The sequence below is a fragment of the Ursus arctos genome, unplaced genomic scaffold, assembly GCF_023065955.2.
Source record: "Ursus arctos isolate Adak ecotype North America unplaced genomic scaffold, UrsArc2.0 scaffold_20, whole genome shotgun sequence".
Classification (NCBI taxonomy): domain Eukaryota; kingdom Metazoa; phylum Chordata; class Mammalia; order Carnivora; family Ursidae; genus Ursus; species Ursus arctos.
The window spans coordinates 29,274,458-29,299,949 of NW_026622875.1; the positions used below are offsets into that span (position 1 = coordinate 29,274,458).

At 37.2% G+C, this 25,492-nt stretch overlaps 1 protein-coding gene across 4 annotated transcripts in view; it reads left to right on the top strand.

Moving 5' to 3' along the window:
• The window catches only part of ACAD11 (acyl-CoA dehydrogenase family member 11), a 96,367-nt gene extending 74,896 nt beyond the window's left edge, over positions 1-21,471 (top strand). For all 4 annotated transcript variants that reach the window (XM_026497028.4, XM_044383413.3, XM_057315905.1 and 1 more), the window contains 7 exons: positions 200-266; positions 1,071-1,156; positions 3,185-3,256; positions 4,212-4,366; positions 18,935-19,051; positions 19,907-20,016; positions 20,899-21,471. In XM_026497028.4, the coding sequence (XP_026352813.1) occupies positions 200-266; positions 1,071-1,156; positions 3,185-3,256; positions 4,212-4,366; positions 18,935-19,051; positions 19,907-20,016; positions 20,899-21,013 (722 nt within the window). In that variant the 3' untranslated portion in view covers positions 21,014-21,471. The remainder of the gene's footprint in view (positions 1-199; positions 267-1,070; positions 1,157-3,184; positions 3,257-4,211; positions 4,367-18,934; positions 19,052-19,906; positions 20,017-20,898) is intronic.
• The last annotated feature ends 4,021 nt before the right edge of the window (positions 21,472-25,492 follow it).

Below are 25,492 nucleotides of genomic sequence, written 5' to 3' on the forward strand. Positions count from 1 at the left end.
GGAATCCACTCTTGGCTCTGCCTCATCATTTTTCTTGGGTGGTGTACAGTTTTGCACATAAGCATTTTTTAATGAATCAAGGGTTTTCTTCCTATTTTTTTGCAAGATAAACTTGGAAGGATTAGAACTTTTAGGGTGAAATGTCACACTAAAAATTTCCCTTTATGATGTATTCTGCTCATTTTCCCCCTGGTTTTAGGAGCTGGAAATCCAAAGTGCACAATTGCACTTGTTTTGGGAAGAACTAAAAATGCCTCTGCAAACAGGTAATAAAATAATTGTGATTGAGAAATCTATTTGGAAATAAGAATTACTCTTTCAACCCATATAATTTACTTAAAATGCACCATTTGGTCGGGGTGCCTGGATGACTCAATCAGTTGTGTCCAACTCTTGATTTCCTGTCAAGTTATGATCTCAGGGTTGTGAGACTGAGCCCTGTGTCGGGCTCTGTGCTGGGCATGGAGCCTGCTTAAGATTCTCTCTCTCCCTCTGCCCCTCCCGCCCCTCTGTCTCTCCCTCTCTAAAAAAAAAAAAAAAAATTTTAATGCACCATTTGGACTTACAAATCATAATAATATAAAATATATTATGAGATTGTCACATTTATGTTTCACAATTATTTTACTATAAGATTATATTTAAGAAACATTTTAGGGTGTGTTGTTCTACATTCTTCACTGTGGAATTTCCTGTATTAAAAAGTGTTGCTGAATCCTCAAAGCTGTTTGGATCAGATTATAAAACATAAAAATTTTCAGAACTGTCTGTAAGTAATTAAGTGATTAGATATATAGATCAAAGGAGATATAGTCTTGCAACATTTGATACTGTGTATCAGTTCCCAGTTTCCATTGCTGAGCAATGATAAGCCTCAATCAAATCATTGTTCCAGATCACAGCCTCCATCCAACTCTGCTTGATGTCTTTTACACAAGTCCCATTCCAGACATCATTGCTTACATGATTACATAATAACAACCAAAAAATGACAATTGCAACTCCACCTAGCATCTGTTTTATTTTTCCACTTAGCACACTTTTCCTAACATCTGTTTTTCTTTAACCAGATACAAACAACACAGCATGGTTCTTGTTCCTATCAACACACCTGGAGTAGAAATAATAAGGCCTTTGTCAGTTTTTGGCTACATGGGTAAGTATTCAACCAACATGAGCGTGCATTTGTAGGCAGGACGGCTGGAATATGCAGTAACACTGAAGGGAACAGATAGCATTATAATACAGGAGATGTGTTCTTAGAAATCCTTTGGTGCTGACAACTGTCTTAGTATAAATGCCAGTGGAACTCAGAATAAAGCAAATAAGGAGAAGTGATGCAGCATTGGACCTCATTTTGTTTACTTTTGGGAAAAGGTAGATTGTATTCAAGGAACAACAACTAAGACTGCTGCTTCTGTCATCCAGGAGAATGGATTAATGAAATAGACTTAGAAAAATTAAATCTAAGTAATCCACAATAAAATGCACTTTTTTTTTTTTTTTTTAAGAGAGACATAATGGGGTTGGGGGACAGAGGGATAGCATCCTAAATAGGCTCGACGCCCAGTGTGTAGCCCAGCACAGGGCTTGATCTCGCAACCCTAAGATCATGACCCAAGCCAAAATCAAGAGATGGATGCTTAACTGATTGAGCCACCCAGGCACCCCAATAAAATTCACTTTTGTCTTCAAGTTTAGCTTTCTTAACCAAACTACAAAAGCTATTAATAAGCAATGAGTTTTGACTGATTTGAATTCAAAACTTTTCTTTCCTTCTGTCCTCTGGAATTTCTAAAAAGCAAGGATACTTTTGTTTCCTGCTACCCACCTCAGGCTCATGTTCATTGTTCCCTTGCTGCTCAGATTATTTACACCGCAAGTATTTATTGAGGGCTGACCACTGTTCTAGGTGCTTAGAATACATTAGTGAACACAATAGGCTAGGATCTCTGTCCTCAGGGAGCTTATGCTAGGGGAAGGAGACAGTAGCAATAACTACAAACACGTAAATAAGTAAATTATAGCAAGTCAGCAGGTAAATGCTATGGAAAAGTTTATTGTACCTGATCCACATGGTCTTCTGTGATGACCCTGGCTTTCTCTTTATTGTTGAATATGGCTAATAAAAATGTTCAAGTAGCGGATGTAAGACTTAGAGTTTTATAGAACATTTGACATCACCTTCCATAGGATGCAGCTGTAGAATAAACCCACAGATTAAGCGTAGTTTGCAAGATGGTGGGGAACAAGCTCACTAGAGCAAACTGCATGGGGATTTGTTGGGTTGCACACCGATGGCCTGAAGATCCCCAAAATGGATTTATAATTTAACTTGCCTGGAAATCACCTCCATTGCAGAACCTGTGTTTTAATTTCCAGTGAGACAAATTCACCAGCACCTCTCCAACTCCCATGCCCAAGGCCAAGAGAAACAGTTGTGGAGAAGGTTGATTATTAGTGTCTATTCTGACAGGAAAAGGGTGTGGAGTTAGCATGAGATTATCTCCAGAACTTGAGGGGGGGGGGGAAGGTTAGCAGGAGGAGGGGTAAGGCAGTGTGATGTAAAGACAAAAGTGTTCCCAGTCTCCATCAAATGCCAGCATTTCCAAGAGGCAAACACGTAGTGAACAGGCCTGCACTGGGAGTAAACATACCTCAAAGTCCAGTCTCTGCTTTATTTTGAATGCTGAGCCTGCTCTGTTCCTTCCAGGAGGGTCTTTGCATCTTCAGGCATTGATTTACACAATGATAAAATAAGAAACTTGAATTACATTACTCACTTTCAATTTTTGAACTATTGGAAACTTTTTTTTTCCAAGCAAAATTTTCTGTGGAAGCCCATATATTAAAAATCTCAAAGGAGAAGCAGTGATACAATAATAATAATAAGATAATCTGATTGGATCTGTGAAGCCACCTTCCATTTTAGTAACCCTACAACTTCAGAAAATGAATTTGAAACTCTAGATCAAATGATTTCTAAAATCTCTTCTAAGTGGAACGGTTTTCTGGACTGTGAGGTGCTGGAGGCTCAGCGCTCACGGTCTGCCTAGGAATATCTGACACATGAGGCTTTTAAGTCCTACTTCTGAGTAATTGCTTTGAGTAATTATTAATTATATATGAGTATTCTTTTGATCAGCTCATTTTGCTCTTTAAAATTATATTTTCTATTTTATAGATAATATCCACGGAGGACATTTTGAGATCCATTTTAATCAAGTACGAGTTCCTGCCACCAATTTAATACTAGGTGAGATAAGTTGGAAAAAATGATTCTCCAGTATTGTGTACTAAAATATTTTCAGGTCTAAATCTGGAAAAGATAGGAAGTGTATCTTGATTTAGATACTTTTCCTTCTTACCCATTTATAAGGGAACATTTTTTCACAGCGGATTTTCTTACATGGAATAATATTTAAGTGTTTGATGTGGTTTTATATATCACATCGATTGAAGGCATAACTAAATACAAAAAATGTACAATTCAGAGCAACATACTTTTTCTTGAAACGTGACTTTCAGGTCTCTACTTGTTTTAAGAAAACCTCAATGTACTTTCTGAATTCAAGTCTTATATATGAACACATTAGAAGCATAAATAACTTTGCATGCTGAATGCCTGGAATGACTTCATCCTCTTGCTTATTGGAATCCTACCCAACCTTCAGAGAACATCTCAAATGGCACTTCTTTCAGGAAGGTTTTGTGTTCTTCACCCCAGCCACTCAGCAAACCCCTGCTGTCTGCCAGGCCCTCAGGATACAATCTCTCTCTCCTTTGCCTTTCTTTGTTCTCCTCCATATCCCTTATCCCTAGCATCCTTGCCCCTGCTTCTGGATCCTGAACTCCTAGTGTAGGGACTGTGTCTTATATACCTTCGTAACCACTGCAGCACTTATAAAATATACGCATGGCTGGTATCAAGAGACAGTTTTTTTTTATAATAATATTTTTTTATTATATTATGTTAGTCACCATACAACAAGAGACAGTTCTTAAATTGGATTGAAATGTTTAACAACGGTAGTTTTAAAAATATAGAAATCAAAAGTTCGATAAATAATGAACATTACTATAGAGCTGACTTTTTTCCTACTGGAATACCATTCTCATTGAAGGGGCAGTTCATCTTTTTCTCAAGATTTGTGTAAATAACAAAATAAGTGGGCTTTGGCCACTTTCATGTTCTCCTTTCTTTCTTACAGGTGAAGGTAGGGGATTTGAAATTACCCAAGGCCGCCTTGGCCCCGGCAGAATCCATCACTGTATGAGAACAGTAGGTCTGGCAGAACGCGCTTTGCAGATTATGTGTGAACGGGCAACACAAAGAGTGGCCTTTAAGAAGAAGCTGTTCTCACATGTAAGGATGATTATTTATTTGAATTTATTGTAGCCCGATGCACTCACTGACTTTGAAACAAAACGGCATTACTTGATCATAGGGGGATTTCCTCTACATCATAAGATGCTTTTTTCCCACAAAGTATATTTGTCTGTACATAAATAGAGTCTGGTGAAAGATCTTTAACTTTGTGAAAGATTAAATAATTCCTAACGTGCTTCAACACCGCACAAAGAGTATGGACAATTCCTTCAACTTTCTCAGACTCTTGTTCTCTAGAGAATCTGGTACATTGGCACTCTCTATGGATAGAGAGGGCTGGCATAGAGAAGAGGGATTTGCCTTGTTCTTTGGCTTTCTGAAGGGAATTAGTAATAAGTGAGGAAATATAGGAAAATAACCTAAAACGCAGGGAAAGGAGAGAGATCCAAAAATGGAATCGACTCCTTCTGTAGGAAGTGAGTTCCCTAATACTGGAGAAATGCAAGTTGAAATGGGACAAATGTTTGGTGGGATGTGCATGATTTTTTGAATTCCCATCTGTAAATTATGTTCTACAGAGTCTGTTGTTTACAAAGCACCGTAAACAATATAGTTACATGTGGGCAACATAATCAAAATTAGAGAGTATTTATCAAGAGGGAAAAGAAGCTGTCATTCTAATTCCTTGGAAAACTTTGTAAGTGGGATATTCAAATCATCTCCCAAAAGCCCTTCTAACTTTTAAGAAGGCAAGAAAAATTGTTTTTAAATATTCAGTACTTAGGATTGCTAACATTTGAGTGTTAGGTCAAACTTGGGGTGGTAAAATTGTATTTGTGTTTGCTGGACATGTGTATTTTAGTACATTGGTCCCCTTGTAAAAGTACATTTGTGAGTATCTTTTAAAATTTCACAGTATATTTTTTACCTTAAATTGCTATAGGCTATGTTTGCTTTTTGTGAAATATTATTCAGCATATCTGTGATTTAGTTGTAACACTGTTCTTTTGGGAAAATACAGGCTGTTTTATGGCACGTACCTAGGAATAATTTGTGGGGAACCCCTTTAGTATATGGCGAGGGCAAGGAGTTCAGCTGTTGGATGGACACTGTGGGAGGAAATAAGAAGGTGTGAACTTTGGGACTGTGGATACAACTCCGTGCTGCTCTGAGTAGGAGCTAAAGAGTTGCTCATAGCATCCATTTCACTTCCTACACTTTTCTCTTTTCAAGATTATCACCCAAAGCCTGGAGCAGGATGAAGGGAGGACACAGACAGGCTGATGCACAGACATCTTGAACACATAAAAGCACTCTCCTTAAGTTTCATGAGAGATGTCTTTAACACTGTACTAGAGGGAAATTTCCCTCCTGCTTTTTGTAAGTTAATGTATCAAGCAGAACAAGCCTGAGCTTTTCAAAAATATGCTTCCTTCACTGGAAACTTCTTGCATTTGGCACGAAGAAAATGATCTGGCAGAAGCAAAAGAGATGTGGAGGCATGTCATAAACAAAAATCTGAGCCAGATTTTTTTTTCAGTTTGTGTAAGTAACATTCCATTTCCCTGAATTTGGAGACTCTTTCCAGCTGCCTTCTAAATTATTCCAGGCACTAAAGCAAAAAATTCTGTATCAAAATAATGTCTTAGTAAATAAATCTGGGAACTCCTTAGGGCACTCCGTTTCTGCACACTGACTGCTTTTCAGCAAATGTAGGCTCGGTAGAGACCCAACTGAGAGCACTTTCCTTTATTCGAAAGCTAAGAAATAAATGTATTTGTGATCTGTTCATGAATTTATAATCACCCAGCTTTACCGTCATCAAAAAGATACTCACTGCTGGGGCTTGTTTGAAGTTGTTAATTCAGAGCCTTGTTTCTGCCTCTAGTCATCCAGTAGAAATATGTTCCTTGTGAGCCACAAATGTAATTTAAAATTTTCTAGTAACTGAACATAAAAAAAAAAAAGCTTTACTTAAAACAAAAATTCTAGTAGCTACATTTTTTAAAAGTAAAAGAAATGATGAAATTGATTTTTATAATCTATTTTATTTAACCCAGTATATCCAAAATGTTATAATTTCAACATGAAATCAATATAAAAAGACTAAGGTATTCTACATTCTTTTTTAAAAACTGAATTTTCTAAATTGGGTGTATATTTCACATTATAGATACATCTCAATTCAGACTAGGCATATTTCAGATGCTCAGTAGCCCCATGTGGTTATTAGCAGCTAGTATATTGAACATCACTATTGCAGGGAAGCTGATCAAATATCCACTGTTAAAGAAATGTACTAGAACAAACATAACCAAGCATAAAAATGACTGTGGAAGGTAAATGTGGCTCAAATAATAGCATATAATATTGGCTGCTGGTCAAACTTAACAAATATTATTCTCCACTGTAAACATCAGTTCCGTGACTAAGAATGGGAACAACAACAACAAACCCATTATGGCCAACCAGAAGCCTCTGTTCTTGTCTCCTCAGTTTCACTGCTGAATCCTGAATGTTTGGTTGCTTGTGGGATTTATGATAAGGTTTGGTCTCTATATTCTTCACTTACCTCCACACTTCTCTTCCACGTTCTGACCAATAGAGAAAACTCACTAAGACAATTAAGAAGCAAGTGCCAATTTTTTAAATTAAAATTTTTATTTTGAAATCATTGTAGATTCACATGCAGATGTAAAAAATAATACAGAGAGATTCCTTATACCCTTTCCTAAGTTTCCCCTAATGGTAACATCTTGCCAAACCACAGTATAAAATCAGAACCAGGATATCGTCACTGATACAGTTAAGATACAGAACCTTTCCATTGCCACAAGGATCCCTCATCTTGTCCTTTCATGGCAACACCCACTTCCTCATTCTCATCGCCTCCTCATTAACCTCTGGCAACCTTTAATCTGTTCTTCATTTTTGAATTTTGTCATTTCAAGAATGGAATCATACAGTATATAAACTTTTGGGGTTGGTGTTTTTCACTCAGCGTAATTCTTTGGAGATTCACCCAGGTTACGTGTATCAGTAGTTGGTTCCTTTTTTTTGCTGGGTAGTATTCCTTGGTATGGATTATCACAGTTGAACTGTTTACCTGATGAGGGATATCTGGGTTGTTTCCTGCCTGCAGCTGTTACAAATAGAGCTCCTATAAACATTCATGTACAGGTTTTTGTCTGAACATAAGTCTTTATTTCTCTGGGATTAATGCCCAAGAATGCTGGGTCATATGGGAGTAGCTTGTTCAGTTTTTAAAGAAACCACCAAACTCTTTTCCAGAGTGGCTAAACTGTTTTTCGTTTTCACCAGCTGTGTACGAATGATAAAGTTGCTTCACATCCCCACCAGCATATGGTGTTGTCACTGGTTGGTTGGTTGTTTTTTTTAAGCCATCTGATAGGTTTATAGTGATATCTCATTGCTGTTTTATATTTTCCTAATGGTTAGTCATGTTGAACATCTTTTCATGTGCTTATTTCCCGTCTTATATCCTCTTGGGTTCACATATTATGCCCATGTTCTACCAGAATTTTGTGTGTGTATGTTATTTTTTAACTGTTGAGTTTGGAGAGTTCTTCATATATCCTAGATAATGTCCTTTGCCACTGTTGACTTGCAAATATTTTCTCCCTCTCTGTAGTTTATCTTTTTTTTTTTTTAAGATTTTATTTATTTATTTATTTATTTATTTGACAGAGACACCGAGAGAGGGAACACAAGCAAGGGGAGTGTGAGAGAGAGAAGCAGGCTTCCCACTGAGTAGGGAGCCCGATGCGGGGCTCGATCCCAGGACCCTGATCATGACCTGAGCGAAAGGCAGACGTTTAACAGCTGAGCCACCCAGGCGCCTTTGTAGTTTATCTTTTTATCCCCTTAACAGGGTCTTTCACAGACCAAAAGTGTTTCATTCTGAGGAGCTCTTAATTTGTTGGTTTTCCTTTTATGGATTGTGTTTTTAGACTCAAGTCTAAGAACACTTTGCCTAGCCCTAGATCCTGAAGATTTTCTCCTATAATTTTTCTCTAAAAGTTTTACATTTGAATCTGCAGTCTATTTTGAGTTAATTTTTGTATAAGGTCTGAGAATTAGGTCAAAGTTTATTTCTTTGCCTGTGGATGTTCACATGCTCCAGCACCATTTGTTGAAAAGGCTTTCCTTCCTTAACTGAATTAGTTTTCACACCTTTCTCAAAAGTCAGTCAGGCATATTTGTGTGGGTCTATTTCCAGGTTCTCTGATCTGTCCTTTTATTCTGCCCCTCTGCCAATACCACACAGTCTTAATTACTATAGTTATATATTAGTCTTGAAATCAGGACGACTGACTCATCTCACTTTATTCTCTTTCAAAACTATTTCAGCTATTCTAGTTCCTTTGCCTTTCCATATAAATTTTAGGATAATCTTACCTTATCTTCAAAAAAAAAATCCTCCTGGGATTTTGTTAGGAATTGTGTTAAACCTATTCATCAGTTTAGGAAGAATGGACATCTTTATTATGTTGTGTCTTATAATCCGCGAACACAGTATGTCTCTACACTTATTTAGCTTTTCTTTGATTTCTGTTATCTATGTGTAGCTTTCAGCATACAAATCCTATGTGTGTTTTGTTATATTTACATCTAAGTATTTTCATTTTTTGAGTGATTGTAAATGATATTGTATATTTAATTTCGGTGTCCATGTGTTCATCACTAGTATATAGAAATATATTTTTGTATATATAATTATATATAAATGTAATTGATTTTTGTATGTTTATCTTGTATTTGGCGACCTTGCTGAACTCACTTATGAGTTTTGTAGATTGGGTTTTTTTGTAGACCATGGTGTCATCTGTAAATAAGAGAAAGTCTTATTTCTTCCTTTCAGATACATATATATTTTGTTTCCTTTTCTTTACCTCATTGCACTAACTAGAACCTCCAGCACTATATTGAATAAGAAAAGGGAGAGTGAATTATCCTTGCCTTGTTCTCAATCTTAGGGGAACATTAAATATAATGTTAGCTGTAAGCTTTTTAGATATTCTTTGTTGAGTTCTCCTCTATAATTAGTTTTCTGAGCATTTTTCTTATCATGAATGAATTGAATTTTGTTAGATAACTTTTCTGCATTGATTTCTATGACCATGCAATTTTTCGTCTTTAGTCTTGTTAATATAGAGTACATTGATTGATTTTCAAATATTGAACCAACTTTGCATCCTTGAAATAAACCCTACTTTGTCATGGTGTACAATTCTTTTCTATATATTGCTGTGTTCTACTTGTTAATGTTTTGTTAAGGATTTTTGCATGTGAATTCATGAAGGATGTTAGTAGTTTTTGTTATTGTTTTTGTTTTTTTGTACTGTCTTCATCTGGTTTTGATATTAGGATAGTATTGTCTTTATAAAAGGATGTGGGAAGTGTTCCCATCTCTTTTACTTTTTGAAAGAGATTGTCTAGACTGGTAATTATTCTTTAAACATTTTGTAGATTCTCTAATGAAACCATTTGGGCCTGGAGATTTGGGGTTGGGGGGTAGTTTTTTAAAGATTAATTTCCTTAATAGTTACAGGGCTATTCAATTTATCTATTTTATACTGGATGAATTGTGGTTGTTTATAATTTCTGAGGAAGTGGTCCATTTTATCTAAGCTGTCAAGTTTATTGTTTAGAGATGTTCACAATAGTCTCCTGTTATTCTATGGATGTCTGCAAGGTCTTTAGTGATATATCCCTTGTTTCATTCTTGACAGTAGTAATTTGTGCCTACTTTTTCCTTTGTCAGTCTTGCTAGAGGTCTGTTGCTTTTACTTATCTTTTCAAAGAATATAAAATATATTAACTATTAATATACAAAACTATAAGATATGATATTGTTATATTAGGGCTTAATATTAATAAGATATTCATTTCATTGATTTTCTCTGTTTTTTCGATTTTACTGATTTTGGCTCTTTATGATGTACTTCCTTTAGCTTTCTTTGTATTTATTTTGCTCTTTTGGATTTATTTTGGTTCTTGAAGTGGTAGTATGGATTACTGATTTGAGACTTTTCCTCTTTTCTAATGTGTGTTTTTTAGTGCTATAAATTTCCCTCTCAGTACTGCTTTATCTATGTTCCACAAATTGCAATATATTGTTGTTTTCATGTTAATTCAGCTCAGTGTATTTTTCAATTTCCTTTTCAATTTCCTTTCAATTTTCTTTGACACATGAATTATTTAGAGGAGTGTTACTTAGTTTCCAAGTGTTTGGAGATTTTCCTGTTACTCTGTTCTTAATTTCTAGTTTAATCTCATTGTGGTTACAGAACAAACTGTATTATTTCATTTCTTACAAATTTCTTATTTGTTTTATGGCTCAGGATATGGTTTTATCTTACTGTATGTTTGAGGACACTTGAAAAGAATGTGTATTCTGTTGTTGGGTGGAGTGTTCTAGAAATGTCTATTAGATCCTGTTGCTTGATGGTGTTGTTGAATTCCTCTATATTCTTGCTGATTTTCTGTCTAGTTCTATCAGTAGTTGGGAGAGGGGTGTTGAAGTCTCCAACTACAATTGTGAATTTGTTTACTGCTCCTATCAGTTTTTGTTTTAAATATTCAGCAGCTCCGTTATTTGTTGCATACACATTTAGGATTGGTACTTCTTGATGGATTTACCCTTTCATCATTGTATAATGACCCTCTCTGTCTTTGGTAATTTTCTTTGTTCAGATGTCTGCTTCATCTGATAGTAATATATAGCTCATCCTGCTTTCATTTGATTAATGTTTGCATATTACACATTTTTTGTATTTTTTTGTTTTCAACTTGCTGATATCATTATATTTGAAGTGAATTTCTTCTAGTTGGCACTTAGTCATGTTTTTTAATCCACTCTATCAGTCTTTGTCTTTGTTAATTCATGTTATGACTTCAGTGTGCCATTTTTTTGTTTTGTGTTCTCTGTTTTTCATTTGTTTTCTTTTTCCTGCATTCCTTTAGATTAACATTTTTAGAATTCCAGATTTAGATTTGATTCATTTGTAGTGTTTCTGAGTGTACCTTTTTGTATAGCCCATTTAGTGGTTGGTCTAGGTATTACATTATATAAATATATACGTATTTGTATAAATGCATGTATTTTATCAGTCTACTGGTGTCCTCATTTTACCAGTTTGAGCGAAGTATAGAAACTTTATCTCCCTTAATTTAAATCCCTTTAACCTCCTTTATCTATAATTGTCTTAAATATTTCTTCTACATAAATTTAGAATATCACAGTGTTAAAATTTTTGTTTCAACTGTTAAACGTAATTTAGAAAATTCAAGAAGAAAAATCAATGTATTTAGCTATATATTTTCTTACTATGTTCATTCTTTCTTCCTAATTTCCTAAGGTTCCTCTTTTATCTTTTCTGTTTAGGGAAACTCCTTTAACTATTCTTTAAGAGTCTGTAAGTGACAAATTTTTTGTTTTTCTTTGAGAACATCGTGATTTATCCGTCATTCCTGTTGTATATCCTCATTGGGTATAGGATTCTGTGTTGACAATTCTTTTCTTTTAGTAGTTGAAAAATATCGTGCCACCCTCTTCTGGCATATACACATTTCCCCTGTAGGTGAGGTGTCATTATTCTGGCTGCATTTACCGTTGTGTCATGTTTTAGAAGTTTAATTGTGATGTTTCTTGTCGTGAATTTCTTCAGTTTATCCTGTTTTGCGTTCAGTCAGCCTCTTGAATCTGTAGATTTTATCTCTTGCCACATTTGGGAAGTTATCACCACTATTTCTTTGAGTATTTTTTTTTCAGTCTTTCCCTCTTTCTCTACTTCTTGGACTCTGATGACATGAATGTTAGATCTTTTGTTTTAGTTCACAGGTCTCTAAGATAGTATTCTTTTAAAAATATTTTTCAGTCTGTTTTCTCTGTGGTTCAGATCGGACAGTTTCTATTGTCCTATCTTCCAGTTCACTGATCTGTTCCTCTGTCCCTACCACTCTGCTGTTGAGCCCATCCACTGAGCTTTTCATTTAAATTATTACATTTTTCAGGGATGCCTGGGTGGCTCAGTCAGTTAAGTATCTGCCTTCAGCTCAGATCCTAAGGTCCTGGGATCCAGCCCTATGTCTGGTTCCCTGCTCCATGGGGAGTCTGCTTCTCCCTCTGCCCCTAACCCTGCTCACGCCCTCTCGCTCAAATAAATCTTTCAAAAATTATTACATTTTCAGCTGTAAAATATCAAATTGGTTTTTCTTTACATCTTCTACTTCTTTGCTGAGACTTTAGTTTCTTTGCTGAGGCTACTTTGCAGAGGGTTTTTATCATGAACAGATGTACTTTGTCAAATGCTTGTTCTGCATCTATGGAAATGATCATATTGTTTTTTATCCTTTCTCATTGATGTGATGTATCACACTGATTGTTTTGTGAATATTGAATCACCCTTGCACCCTGGTAATAAATCCCACTTGATTATGGTGAATGATTTTTTAAAGTACTGTTGGGTTCTGTTTGCTATTTTGTTGAGGATTTTGCATCTATATTCATCGGAGATATTGGCTTGTAGTTCTCTTTTTTGTGGTGTCTGGTTTTGGTATCAGGGTGAAACTGCCTTTAAAATGAATTTGTAAGTAAGTTTTCCTTCCTTTTGTATCTTTTGGAATAGTTTGAGAAGAATGGGTATTCACTATAGTCAATAAAATTGGTGAGAGTTAACATCCTTGTCTTATTCATGATCTTAGAAGAAAAACTCTCAGGTTTTCACCATTGAGTATGATAGCTGTGGAATTGTCATTTATGGCCTTTATTATATTGATGTATAATATATATGTTCCCACCATACCCACATTTTTCAGAGTTTTTATCATGAACAGAGGTTGAATTGTGTCAAATGCTATTTCTGCATCTATGGAGATAATCATATGATTTTTATCCTTCATTTTGTTGATGCGGTAGTCCCACTGATTGATTTGCAGATATTGAACCATCCTGGCATCCCCAAAGTAAATCCCACTTGATTGTGTTTGATGACCCTTTATTGTATTGTTGAATGTAGTGTTGAGGATTCTTGCATCTGTGTTCATCAGGGATATTGGCCTGTAGTTTTCTTGTTTTGTAGTGTCTATCTGGTTTTGGTTTCAGCATAATGCTGGTGTTGTAGGAAGAATTTGGAAGTTTTCCTTCCTCTTTTATTCTTTGGAATAGTTTTGAGCATAGTTATTAACTCTTCTTTAAATGTTTGCTAGAATTGTGATGCCATCTAGTCCTGGACTCTTGTTTGTTGAGAATTTTTTTTATTATTGAATAATTTCATTACCAGTAATCACTCTTCACTCATTTTTGGAAGATTGTATGTTTCTAGGAATTTATCCACTTCTTATAGGATGTCCAATTTTTTGGCATAGAATTGTTCATAGTAGTCTCTTCTAATTGTATTTCTGTGCTGTCAACTATTCCTTCTCTTTCATTTCTGATTTTATTTGGGTCTCCTCTGGTTTTTTCTTGATGAGTCTGGCTAATAGTTTATCAATTTTATTTCTGCTCTGATCTTTATTATCTCCTAACTTCCACTAACTTAGGGCTTTGTTCTTTTCCTGGTTACTTTAGGTGTAAGATTAGATTGAGATTCTTCTTGTTTCTAGATCTATAAACTTTCCTCTTAGAACTGCTTTTACTGCACTCATTTTCATTTTCATTTGTCTCCATGTATTTTTTAATTTCCTCTTTGATACCTTGGTTAGTTCACTGGCTGTTTCATAGCTTGTTGTTTAGCCTCCACATGTTTGTTTTTCCATTTTTTTTCATTGTAATTGATTTCTAGTTTCATACCATTGTGTTTGGAGAAGATACTTGATACGATTTAAATTTTCCTAAATCTGTTGGGACTTATTTTGTGGCTTAATGTGATCTATCCTGGAGAATGTTCCGTGTGCATTTAAAAAGAATGTATGTCCTGTTGTTTTTGGATGGAATGTTCCCTGTATATGTTAAGTCCATTTAGTCTAATGGTCAAAGACACTGTTTCTTTGTTGACTTTCTGCCTCAATGATCTATCCATTGATGTAAGTGGAGTGCTAAAGTCTCCTATTATTATTGTATTATTGTCAATTTCTCCCTTTATGTCTGTTAATATTTGCTCTATGTATTTAGGTGCTGCAGTGTTGGGTGCATAGATATTTACATTATATCCTCTTGTTCAGTTGATCCCTTTATCATTATATAATGCCCTTCTTTGTCTCTTGTTATAGTTTATTGTTGTTTTTAAGTAGGCTCCATGCCCAGCCTAGAGCTTGAACTCACAACCTGAGAGTCACATGCTCTAACAAACAACTGAGCCAGCTCAGTGTCCCAATAGTTTTTGTTCTATTTTTTTAATATTTCCATTTTTTTTAAAGATTTTATTTATTTATTTGAGAGAGTGCATGAGAAAGAGCATGAGCAGAGGGAGAGGGAGAAGCACACTCCGCATTGAGCAGGGATCCCAACCCATGCTCAATCCCAGGACTCTGAGCTCATGACCCAAGGCAAAGGCAGATGCCCAACCAACTGAGCCACCTAGGCACCCCTAGTTTTTGTTTTAAAAAGTCTCTTTTGTCTTTTACTTCCAAAGAGTATATCTTTTTCCAGGGGTGCCTGGGTGGCTCGGTCGTTAGGCATCTGCCTTCAGCTCAGGTCATGATCCCAGTGTTCTGGGATCGAGCCCCACATTGGGCTCCCTGCTCAGCAGGAAGCCTGCTTCTCCCTCTCCCACTCTCCCTGCTTGTGTTCCCTCTCTCGCTGCCTCTCTGTCAAATAAAAAAAATAAAATCTTTAAAAATATATATATCTTTTTCCATCATTTCACTTTCAGTCTGTATGTGTCTTTAGGTCTGAAGGGAGTCTCTTGTAGGCAGCATATAGATGGGTCTTCTTTTTTGTTTTGTATTTTATCCATTCCATCACTCTATGATGTGATCAATAAGAGCATTTAAACTATTTACATTTAAAATAGTTACTGATAAAATAGTTACTGATAGATAAGTTCTTACTGCTATTTTGCTAACTGTTTTCTCGTTGTTTTTGTAGTTCTTGTCTGTTCATTTCTTTCTCTCTTGATCTCTTTCCTTGTGATTGGTGACTTTTAAAAGTTTTCTTCTGTTTTGCTAGGCCGCCCCTACCCAAACCTTCAGCTAAACAGAGTAGACTTTTGTTGGAGGTATTTTTCAAAAATGTTTGTCTGTCCTCACAGGCATTTTCAGTTTGTTAACTTTTTCAGCTCCAAGTCTGGGATGTATTAGGCAAAAAGAAAACCCAGGGAGCTCACTACCACATTGTTCTTTTAGCTTAGCCAGTCTGCCTCCTCCTCTTATCTATCTTTGCCCAGGTTTTTAATTGTGTTCAGCAAGAGGAATAGGGAAAAGTACATCTATTTCATCTTTCTGGAAGTAGAAGTCACTGGAAATGACAACATTACTGATATATGTAGGCACCTATTAACTGCAATGCAGAACTCTCTGGGAAAAGCCAGACTGGGGAATGAGGTTTGGAGCTGAAGTGGAGGCTCCCCGGCTCCAGATCTGGGCCTTGGAACCCACACATTCAGGCAAGGGTGCAGAGCACATAAGTTGAACAACTTAGATGAAATGGACCGATTCATCAAGATTCATAAACTACCAAAACTCACTGAAGGTGAACTAGAGTATTCTACAACTATTAAAGGAGTTGAATTCATAGTTTGAAATAAGAAATGGTCAGGCCCAGATGGTATCACTGGTAAATGTTACTAAATAACTAAAGAAGAAATAACACCAATGCTGTGCAATCTCTTTCACAAAGTAGAAATGGAGCAAACACTTGCCAACTCATGAGGCCAGAATTGCCCTAATCCAAAACCAGGTAAGAACAAACTAGACCAATATAGATGCAAAAACCTATTAGGAAACAAAGTCCAGCAATATATAAAAAGAATATTATACCACAACCAAGTAAGATTTATCCCAAGAATGCAAGATTCATTCATATTCAGAAATCAATTACTAAGAAAAATAATTTTTGTAATCTGCCATACTAGCCTGAAAAAGTACATGATCATGTCAGGTGATCCAGAAAAGCACTTGACAAAATTCAGCATGTAGTCATAATAAAAACTCTCAGCAAACCAGGAGTAGAAAGGAATTTATTCAACCCAGTGCAGAGCATCTAAAAAATTCTACAGCTAACATGCTTACTGATGAAAGACTAAATGCTTTTCTCCCAAGACTGGGAACAAAGCAAGGATGTTTACTCTAACCACCCCTATTTATCATCATAGAGGAAGTCCTAGCCAATGCAGTGAGTCAAGAAAAAGAAAGTGCATATAGTTTGGGGGAAAAAAAGAGGTAGAACTGTCCATATTCACAGGCAACATGATTGTTAGAAAATCCTTAGAACTCTACCAAACAAAGCAACCTTCCTAGAACTAACAGAGCTTAGCAAAATCATGGGATATAAGATCAACACATAAAATCAATTTTTTTGTCTATATACTACCAATGAACAATTGGAAACTGAAATTTAAAAAATGCTATTTACAATAGACTTTTAAAAAGGCACAAATCTAACAAAACATGTATAGTATCCAAGTGCTAAAAATTATAAAACTGATGAAAAAGGAAACCTAAATAAATAGAGAAATACTGTGTTCGTGGACTGTTAGAGTAATAGTAAAAATGTCAACTGTCCTCAAACTCTTCTACAGATTTAATGTAATTCCAGTCTGAATCCCAGCAAGACATTTTTGTGGATATAGGCAACGTGTCCTAAAAATTATGTGAAATGCAAAGAAACTAAAAAACACTTTGAAAAAGAAGAAAATTAGAGGAATCAGATCACTACCTGACGTGAAGACTGTGTGGTATTAGCAAAAGGAGAGACATATAGGTCTTTGGAACAGAACAGAGTCCAGAAATAGACTCATAAAAATATGGGTCAATTTTTTATATAGGTACAAAGGCAGTTCAATGGGGAAAGGTTAATCTTTATAGTAAATGGTGTTGGACATTCACAGGCGAAAAAAAATGACCCTTGTCCTAAACCTCACACCTCACACAAAATTTAACTCCAAATAAATCATAGATCTAAATGTAGAAGGTAAAACTATAAAACTTTTAGAAAAAAAAATAGGGATAAATCTTTGTGACGAGATAGGCAAAATGTTAAGACATGCACCAAAAGCACAACCCATAAGAGAAAAAACTGACAAACTGGACAGCATCAAATTTAATCACATTTGTTCTTTGAAAGTCACTATTAAGAGAACGAAAATGTTACAGACTAGGAGAAAATATCTGCAAATTGCCCATGTGAAAATTGACTTGTATCCTTAATAAAGAGCTCTCTAAACAGCAGTAAGAAAACAACCCAATTTAAAAAGTGGGGAAATGACGTGAACCGACGTCACCAAAGAGAATATATAAATGGCAAATAAGCCCATCAAGAGGTGATCAACATCATTAGTCATAGGGAAATGCAAATTTAAACTACCATGAAATAGCTCTGCACACTGTTAAAATGACTAATACATTAAAAAAAAATACAATACCAAGTGCTAATGGTTTGAAGAGCAGTTGAAACTATTATACACTACTGGTGGGAATGCAAAATGGTACAGTTGGTCTGGAAAACTGTTTGACAGTTTCTTAAAAGCATTTACCAGATGATCTAGTAATTCCATTCCCCGCAGCTGCTTTAAAAAATGAAAAGTATAGTCATACAAAAACCTGTATGCATATGATTACAGAAACTCTGTTAATAGTCATCAAAAACTAGTAACAGCCCCAATATCCTTCAGCAGGTAAAGGGATAAATAAACTGGTACATCCTTACAATGGAATATCGCTCCTTGATAAAAAGGAATGGACAGTTGGTACACAGAACAACTTGGTGACACTCAAAAGCATTTTGCTGAGAGAAGCCAGTCTCTATACTACATGATTCCATTTATATGACATTCTGAAAAAGACAAAACTATAGTTATACCCCATCAGTGGCTGTGAGAGTTTAGGGGTTGGGGAGGATGTGACTAAAAAGGGGCAGCAGCTTTCAGGGGAGATAGAACTGTTCTGTATCTTGATTGTGGTTACAGCAATCTATACATGTGGTACAATTCATAGAACTGTTCACCACAGGTCAAGGTCATTGTTGCTAAATAATAACACCGCAAAGGACTGCTGCACCTGCCCCACACTGACACTGTCCTGCGGCTCATCTCCATCGTCTATAAGCAAGTCCACCATCAGACATTCATCCAAGTTTCAATGAGACTATAAGATTAGCACTCAGGAGGGTCAGTGAGGAACGTTTGAGCAATAAGATGGTTGCTCAGTTTAGCCATCTTGACTTTAGACATCAAGTTATCCAAAATTATTTTTCTAAGCAAATAAAATGTCCTCCTAAAGTCTGGCAGTATTAACTTTAGCACTGCAGAAGTACGTGGTTGGCTGGTATATATCAAATGAGTTAACTCTTCCATTAAAAAACAGAGTAAGGCTTGGGAACGGTCCTTGGCCTAGAGTGTCTCACCAAGCTACGAGGCCGTGTTACATGTGGACTCATGCCAGCTTATCCACTCCTCCTTTTTGCTGCCCTTTGCTCCCCTGCAGGAGGTTGTGGCTCACTGGATTGCTGAAAGCCGCATTGCCATTGAGAAGATACGTTTGTTGACCCTGAAAGCCGCCCACAACATTGACACTCTGGGCAGCGCTGGCGCTAGGAAGGAGGTAGGGCCCCTCGGACCACGTCTGCCAAGCCTTCTTCAGTTTCTTTCACCCACTGGGCATTTCAGGTTTCATGGTGCCTTAATGGCACTCAGAATAGTGAAAACAACTTCTGTGATTTTGGTTTCAAGATTATAAATACATGTCACTTACTAGTTTTCCTTTCACTTGCCTGTTTCAGGGAATGACTTTCAGGATGTAGAGTATCTTCAGCATTCTTGAGATGCAGTAACAGGGAGTAGGGAAATCCAAGACTATAAAGACTTGGAATTATACCCAGTATGTTACTTTCTGCCTTGTGGCCTTGGGCAAAGTATGTGACGTGCTGCCTGTGGCCTAGGATTCTAGTGAAAGTGACCGAGGTGATACAGAGCGCATAGCACTTTGCTTCCACATAGTATAAATGCTTCATAAAAGATGCCTCTCATCGCCTATCTTCTTATGTTCTTACTCCATATAAGCCAGAACCATATCGTTTAATTCTAAAAACCAATAAAAATTCCTAAGAGAAAACTGATTAATGAAGGCTCTGGAATTCTTTTTATGATCCCTAAGGTGATGAATGTGATTTATCACCTACCTTAAATCCTTTTGGAAACAAGGCAAGTCACAAATAATAAAATATGATTTGGAAGGGCTCTTTCCAGAATGTCTGTATTGACTGAAATATGGCCATTAACCTCATTACAATGGATCTCTTTGTTGGCTTCCATCAAAGATCCTGTTTGTTTCAGTGATGAAGTCATGTGGGAAAGTTCCCTTGTCTCATTTGACAAAAAAAATACAGATTATATCAAATTCTGCCACATTCTGTATTGTCTAAGAAAGGAACATTCTTTTTATATCTTGCTTATGTAGATTGCAATGATTAAAGTGGCTGCCCCTCGGGCCGTCTGTAAGATTATTGACCGGGCGATCCAAGTGTGTGGAGGTGCAGGTCTTTCCCAAGATTACCCTCTGGCTAACATGTAAGTAGATGTCACTTAGTAATCATCTACATTTGACAGACTTGGAATGGAATTAAAAATCTACAGCTGCCTTGACCCTGTTTCAGAAGAAAAAAAAGATACTCAAAGTATAATTCAAGGCTAAATGAGGTAATATAGGTACCCAGTACCAATAAATAGTTGCTCTTATGATTACAATTATCATTTTGCTCAATTACTTTTACACCGATGGGCACATTGGGGTTCATGGGCTAGCGAGGAAATGGCATTGGGGGTTCACTCTGAAACCAGAATGATCAGACAGGAGCACAGATGGCAAACGGCACCCAGGGCCAGGCTTGGGTATGTCCTTAGGACTGTCTGCCACCTCCACAAGGATGCCTCAGGCCAGTGACCATCTCATGTCCTGATTCTGGTTGCTAGGAGTCGAGGAACACTCTCCAGTGCCCGTCACTGCACGGTCCCCCTGCCATCTTCTCTCTCACACTGGAAACAAGAGTCTAGTGCCCCGCCAGTTTTTCCCATCAATTCTTAACCATAAGAACTAAATACAGAGCACCACATATTTATAGTATGTAAGTGTTACATATTTATACTTCACTCCCTGTGGCTTACCTAAGATACCTCTTAGTTATAGCAACTTCTAGAACCCTAAAGCACATCAAGACTGAGATTAAACCCATGGCACTGGGCCATTTAAGATTCCTCTCCCCAAAGTAACAACTTTCAGTGACATTTCACAAGCCCTTGTACTTACTTCCTTGATTCTCTTTATGCTCTTATCACTGCCTTGGCGAGATTTCAAAAATGAATAGTCTTGGCTTAGAGTCAGAGTGACTGACGTTAAAGTATCGTGTTCCTCGTTGATAACTCCTGCCATTCCTGCTCCTTTTGTTTTTCCAGGTATGCCCTAACGCGGGCTCTGCGCTTAGCAGACGGGCCCGATGAAGTCCACCTCTCAGCAGTCGCAGCGATGGAGCTGCGGGACCAAGCCGCAGGCATGAGGTCCAAGGTGTAGGAGCGGAGGTGTCTCACCTCTACACACACTTCACGGGCTCTAGCATTTGCGCCTCATTCTCATTTTGCACCAGTTTGAGCACAGGATTAATCACTCATCTTCAGTAAAGATTTGAGCATCTGCGTTGATCTTGGGTTTTATAATTTCAAGGGTCACAAAGGTTTAAGTAAGAAATTCTATAGCTGCTGTCGTTCAGTCTATCACACACCTAAAGGCGTGTTCAGCCTTTATTTTTAAAACATTCAACTTGTGGGGGCGCCTGGGTGGCACAGCGGTTAAGCGCCTGCCTTCGGCTCAAGGTGTGATCCCAGCGTTAAGGGATCGAGCCCCACATCAGGCTCCTCTGCTATGAGCCTGCTTCTTCCTCTGCCACTCCCCCTGCTTGTGTTCCCTCTCTCGCTGGCTGTCTCTATCTCTCTCGAATAAATAAATAAAATCTTTAAAAATAAATAAATAAATAAGTAAATCAATAAATAAATAAATAAATAAAACATTCAACTTGTAAAGAAATAATGAAGTAAACTGTAGAGCTAAAGCATAGGCATAAAAATATTTTCACTTTTTGATTCCCAGGAATTGTTCCATTTAAATAAATATTCAAGGAGTCATTGATCTGTAAAAGATATAGTGGGATATCCTTTTTAACAGTGGTTTTAGGGGATGGTTTAACACTGTAGTACCACCGTGTGTGCACTGGAGAAGGATGCGTGACCGACTGTCATTTAGAATTCATATAAGCCTCTTCGTAATTCAACAGAAAGCGTTCATACATAAAATCTGAATGCAGTTTAAGTTTACTAGAAAACATGGCATATTACAAGAAAATATAAAGTTTTGCTTATGTATAATATGCTGAGCACAGTGGATAGTTTACGCTACAAGAAAGTTATTTAGCTTTGAGAAGAGATCACAGACCATCTGTTCTGAATGCCATCCCGTTAATGTCACACCGTGCTGCCCAGTACAGTGGCCACCGGCCGGATGGGACTCTTGAACACTTTCATTGTACCTAGTGCAACTGAGGAACTTTTGATTAAAATTTTAAACATCAAGTCTTAGTTACTGGAAAACTTTAAAGTACCTCACTTGGGTATGTGAATTGACTTTTTCAAATTTAATTTTATGAAATCTAAGTATGGAGCAAGTAGTTTGGCTGAAAATTTAGCATCCAAAATAAGAAACAAAGTAAGTGTAAAATACATACCAAATTTTGAAGACTTAGTGCGAGAAAAAGGTAAATTATCTCATTAATACTTTTCGAGTAGTGACTATGTATCGAGACGATAAAATGCAGATGTAAGGCTCACCTTGTTCTATGTGCCTCACTTTGTGCACTTCTTACAAAGCCAAGGTCTGTGGCAACTCTGCGTCAAGCAAGTCAGCACCATTTTCCAACAGCATTTGCTCACCTCATGTCTCTGTGTCACACTTTGGTAATCCTTGCAATAGTTCAAACTTGTTCATTACTATTATATCGAAGTGCTGCGATCTCATGATCAAACTTGACCGGATGAGGACTTGCTTCTTATGGATGAGCAGAGAAAGTCGTTTCTTGAGGTAGAATCAACTCCTGGGGAAGATGCTGTGAAGACTGCTGAAATGACAAAGATTTAGAATATGACATAAACTTAGTTGATAAAGCAGGGGCAGGATTTCCAAGGTTTGACTCCCAATTTTGAAGAAGGTCTGCTCAGTGGGGAGTCTGCTTCTCCCTCTCCCTCTGTGCTCACTTTCTGTCTCTCAAATAAATCAATAAAATCTTAAAAAAAAAAAAAAAGATTTTAAGTAATCTCTACACCCAACGTGGGGCTCAAACTCTCAACCCTAAGATCAAGAGTCACGTGCTTCACTGATTAAGCCAGCCAGGTGCCCCTAAAGTATTTTTTATTAAGGTGTGTACACTGTTTTTTTTAGACAATGCTATTGCACACTTAACAGAGTACAGTATAGTATAAATATAACTTATATGCACTGGGAAACCAGGAAATTCATTTGACTTTCTTTATGGCCACATTCGCTTTATTGTGGTGGTCTGGAACCGATTCCACAGCATCTCTGAGGTATCCCTGTACTGAGTTAAAATATATTATTACAATTAATTTCACCTGTTAACTTTCTGGTGTGCATGCCATTGGACTATTAACTGGTAAAATTTTACATGGTCAAGTGTATTTTTATTTCTAAAAACTTTAAAATTCTGTTTTGTTAACATCCACATCACATACGTTTATTGATGTCCAGAGATTATTTAAATGTCTTCCTGGAGTGGAGAGCAGGCAGTTGACAAAGAGACCTGGGTTCTGATTCCTGTGTGTCACATGGGCCTCCTAAACATTTGCCTTTGAGCCTTAACCTCTCTGTACCTCATTTTTCTTTCTGTACCCTGGGATTAACTGTTAAGTCCAGAGGACCCTTACCTACTGAGGGTGTACTGTGACAATCACTGAAGCTGTGTAGAAGCTCTCGATTTTTCTGAACCACAATATTTTATAAGGTATCCTCATTTGAAAGAGATAAAGTCTTATAAGCCAAGCTATCGAACCTTATTTCTAGTTTTAGATGTTGTGACTTAGAAGATATCAGGATTATTTCTGAACAATTAAAGGTTATGTCTGGTACTTAGAATTTTGTAATAATTTTTCCCTGTCCTTTGAGGAAAACTGGCTACATTGCTGGTTGACTTATTTCAGTTCATCTATTTTTATCTCCTTCTGCCATATACACAACCAGTCCTAAGGCAAGTCACTCCATGTGGCCAATATTCACTTCTCTCCCCTACCTGTCATTTATTTAGATACAACATTATAAAGAATAGTAAGGGTTGTTTTGAAAAGAAAATTCCAGTCTCCAAAGAATGGAATGATCAAGTGATACTTCGCCTCAGCCACGGTGTATGAATGGACTGTTAAGTGTGGGGGCTCAGAGCCATTTCTTTTTTTTTTTTTTTTTTTAAATGATTTTTTATTATATTATGTTAGTCACCATACAGTACATCCCCGGTTTCCGATGTAAGGCTCGATGATTCATTAGTTGTGTATAACACCCAGTGCACCATGCAATACGTGCCCTCCTTACTACCCATCACCGGTCTATCCCATTCCCCCACCCCCTCCCCTCTGAAGTCCTCAGTTTGTTTCTCATAGTCCATAGTCTCTCATGTTTCATTCCCCCTTCTCAGAGCCATTTCTAAGATGTCATCAGGCTGTCCCTGGGGGTCACTATGCAGCAGTACACCCGGGATGGTCAGCCAGGTTTGCCTGCTCCCGGGTTCTGAAATGACAAGTTGCCCTCTATAATAACCACCCAGCAGGAAGGCAGAAAGGAGAGCTTACCAGGCAGTGCTTCACCCATCAAGACCTCTCCAAGATTTACACGTGGTCAGCAGCAGGGAGGAAGGGCCTCATGACAGCCTGACAGGGAAGTTCCCGTGAGGCTCCCCACAAAAGCGGTCATGGAAGTTGTGACAGTGCTTGTCCAGGGGTGTAGCCAGTTAAGGATCTCTTTGGTAGTTGATATTTTAACCTTAGCAACACAGAGCAGAAAGTATGATCATGAAGGAGCGCATTTCCTCATCAACCTGTGATTATTTACAGAGGCTTCCCCCAGGTCTGCATCACCCCAGCTCTTCCCACAACTGTGGTCTACTTACACGTCCTAGGTAGGCATGCCCACTTTCTGTCCAGGAGAACCAGTGGGTAAAAAGCAGCAAACTCCATAGCAGCATTTAAGTATTTTATTATATTTTTAATTATTTTTATTTTTCAAGTTTTTATTTAAATTCTAGTAAAAAATAAATTCTAGTTAACATATAGTGTAATACTGGTTTCAGGAGAACTTAGCGATTGATCACTTAATATATAACACCCAGTGCTCATCACAAGTGCCCTCCTTAATGCCCATCCCCCACCCACCTCCCTCCATCACTCTCAGTTTGTTTTCTATCCTAAAGAGTCTTTTGTGGTTTGCTGCCCTCTTTTTCCCCCCATCCCCTATGTTAATCTGTGCTGTTTCTTAAATTCTATATGAGTGAGATCATATGGTATTTGTCTTTCTCTGACTTCTTTCCCTTAGCATAATAAATACTCTCTAGATCCATCTATGTCATTGCAAATGGCAAGATTTCATTCTATGTGATGGCTGAGTAGTATTCCAGTGTATACATATACCACTTCTTTATCCATTCATCAGCTGATGGACATTTGGGCTCTTTCCATAATTTGGCTATTGTTGATAATGCTACTATAAACGTCAGGGTGCATGTGCCCCTTCCAATCTGTATTTTTGTATCCTTTGGATAAATACCTAACAGTCCAATTCCTGGGTCACAGGAGAGTTCTATTTTTAACTTTTTGAAGAACCTCCATACTGTCTTCCAGAGTGGCTGCACCAGTTTGCATTCCCACCAACAGTGTAGGAGGGTTCCCCTTTCTCCGCATCCTTGCCAACACCTGCTATTTCCTGTTGTTGATTTTAGCCCTT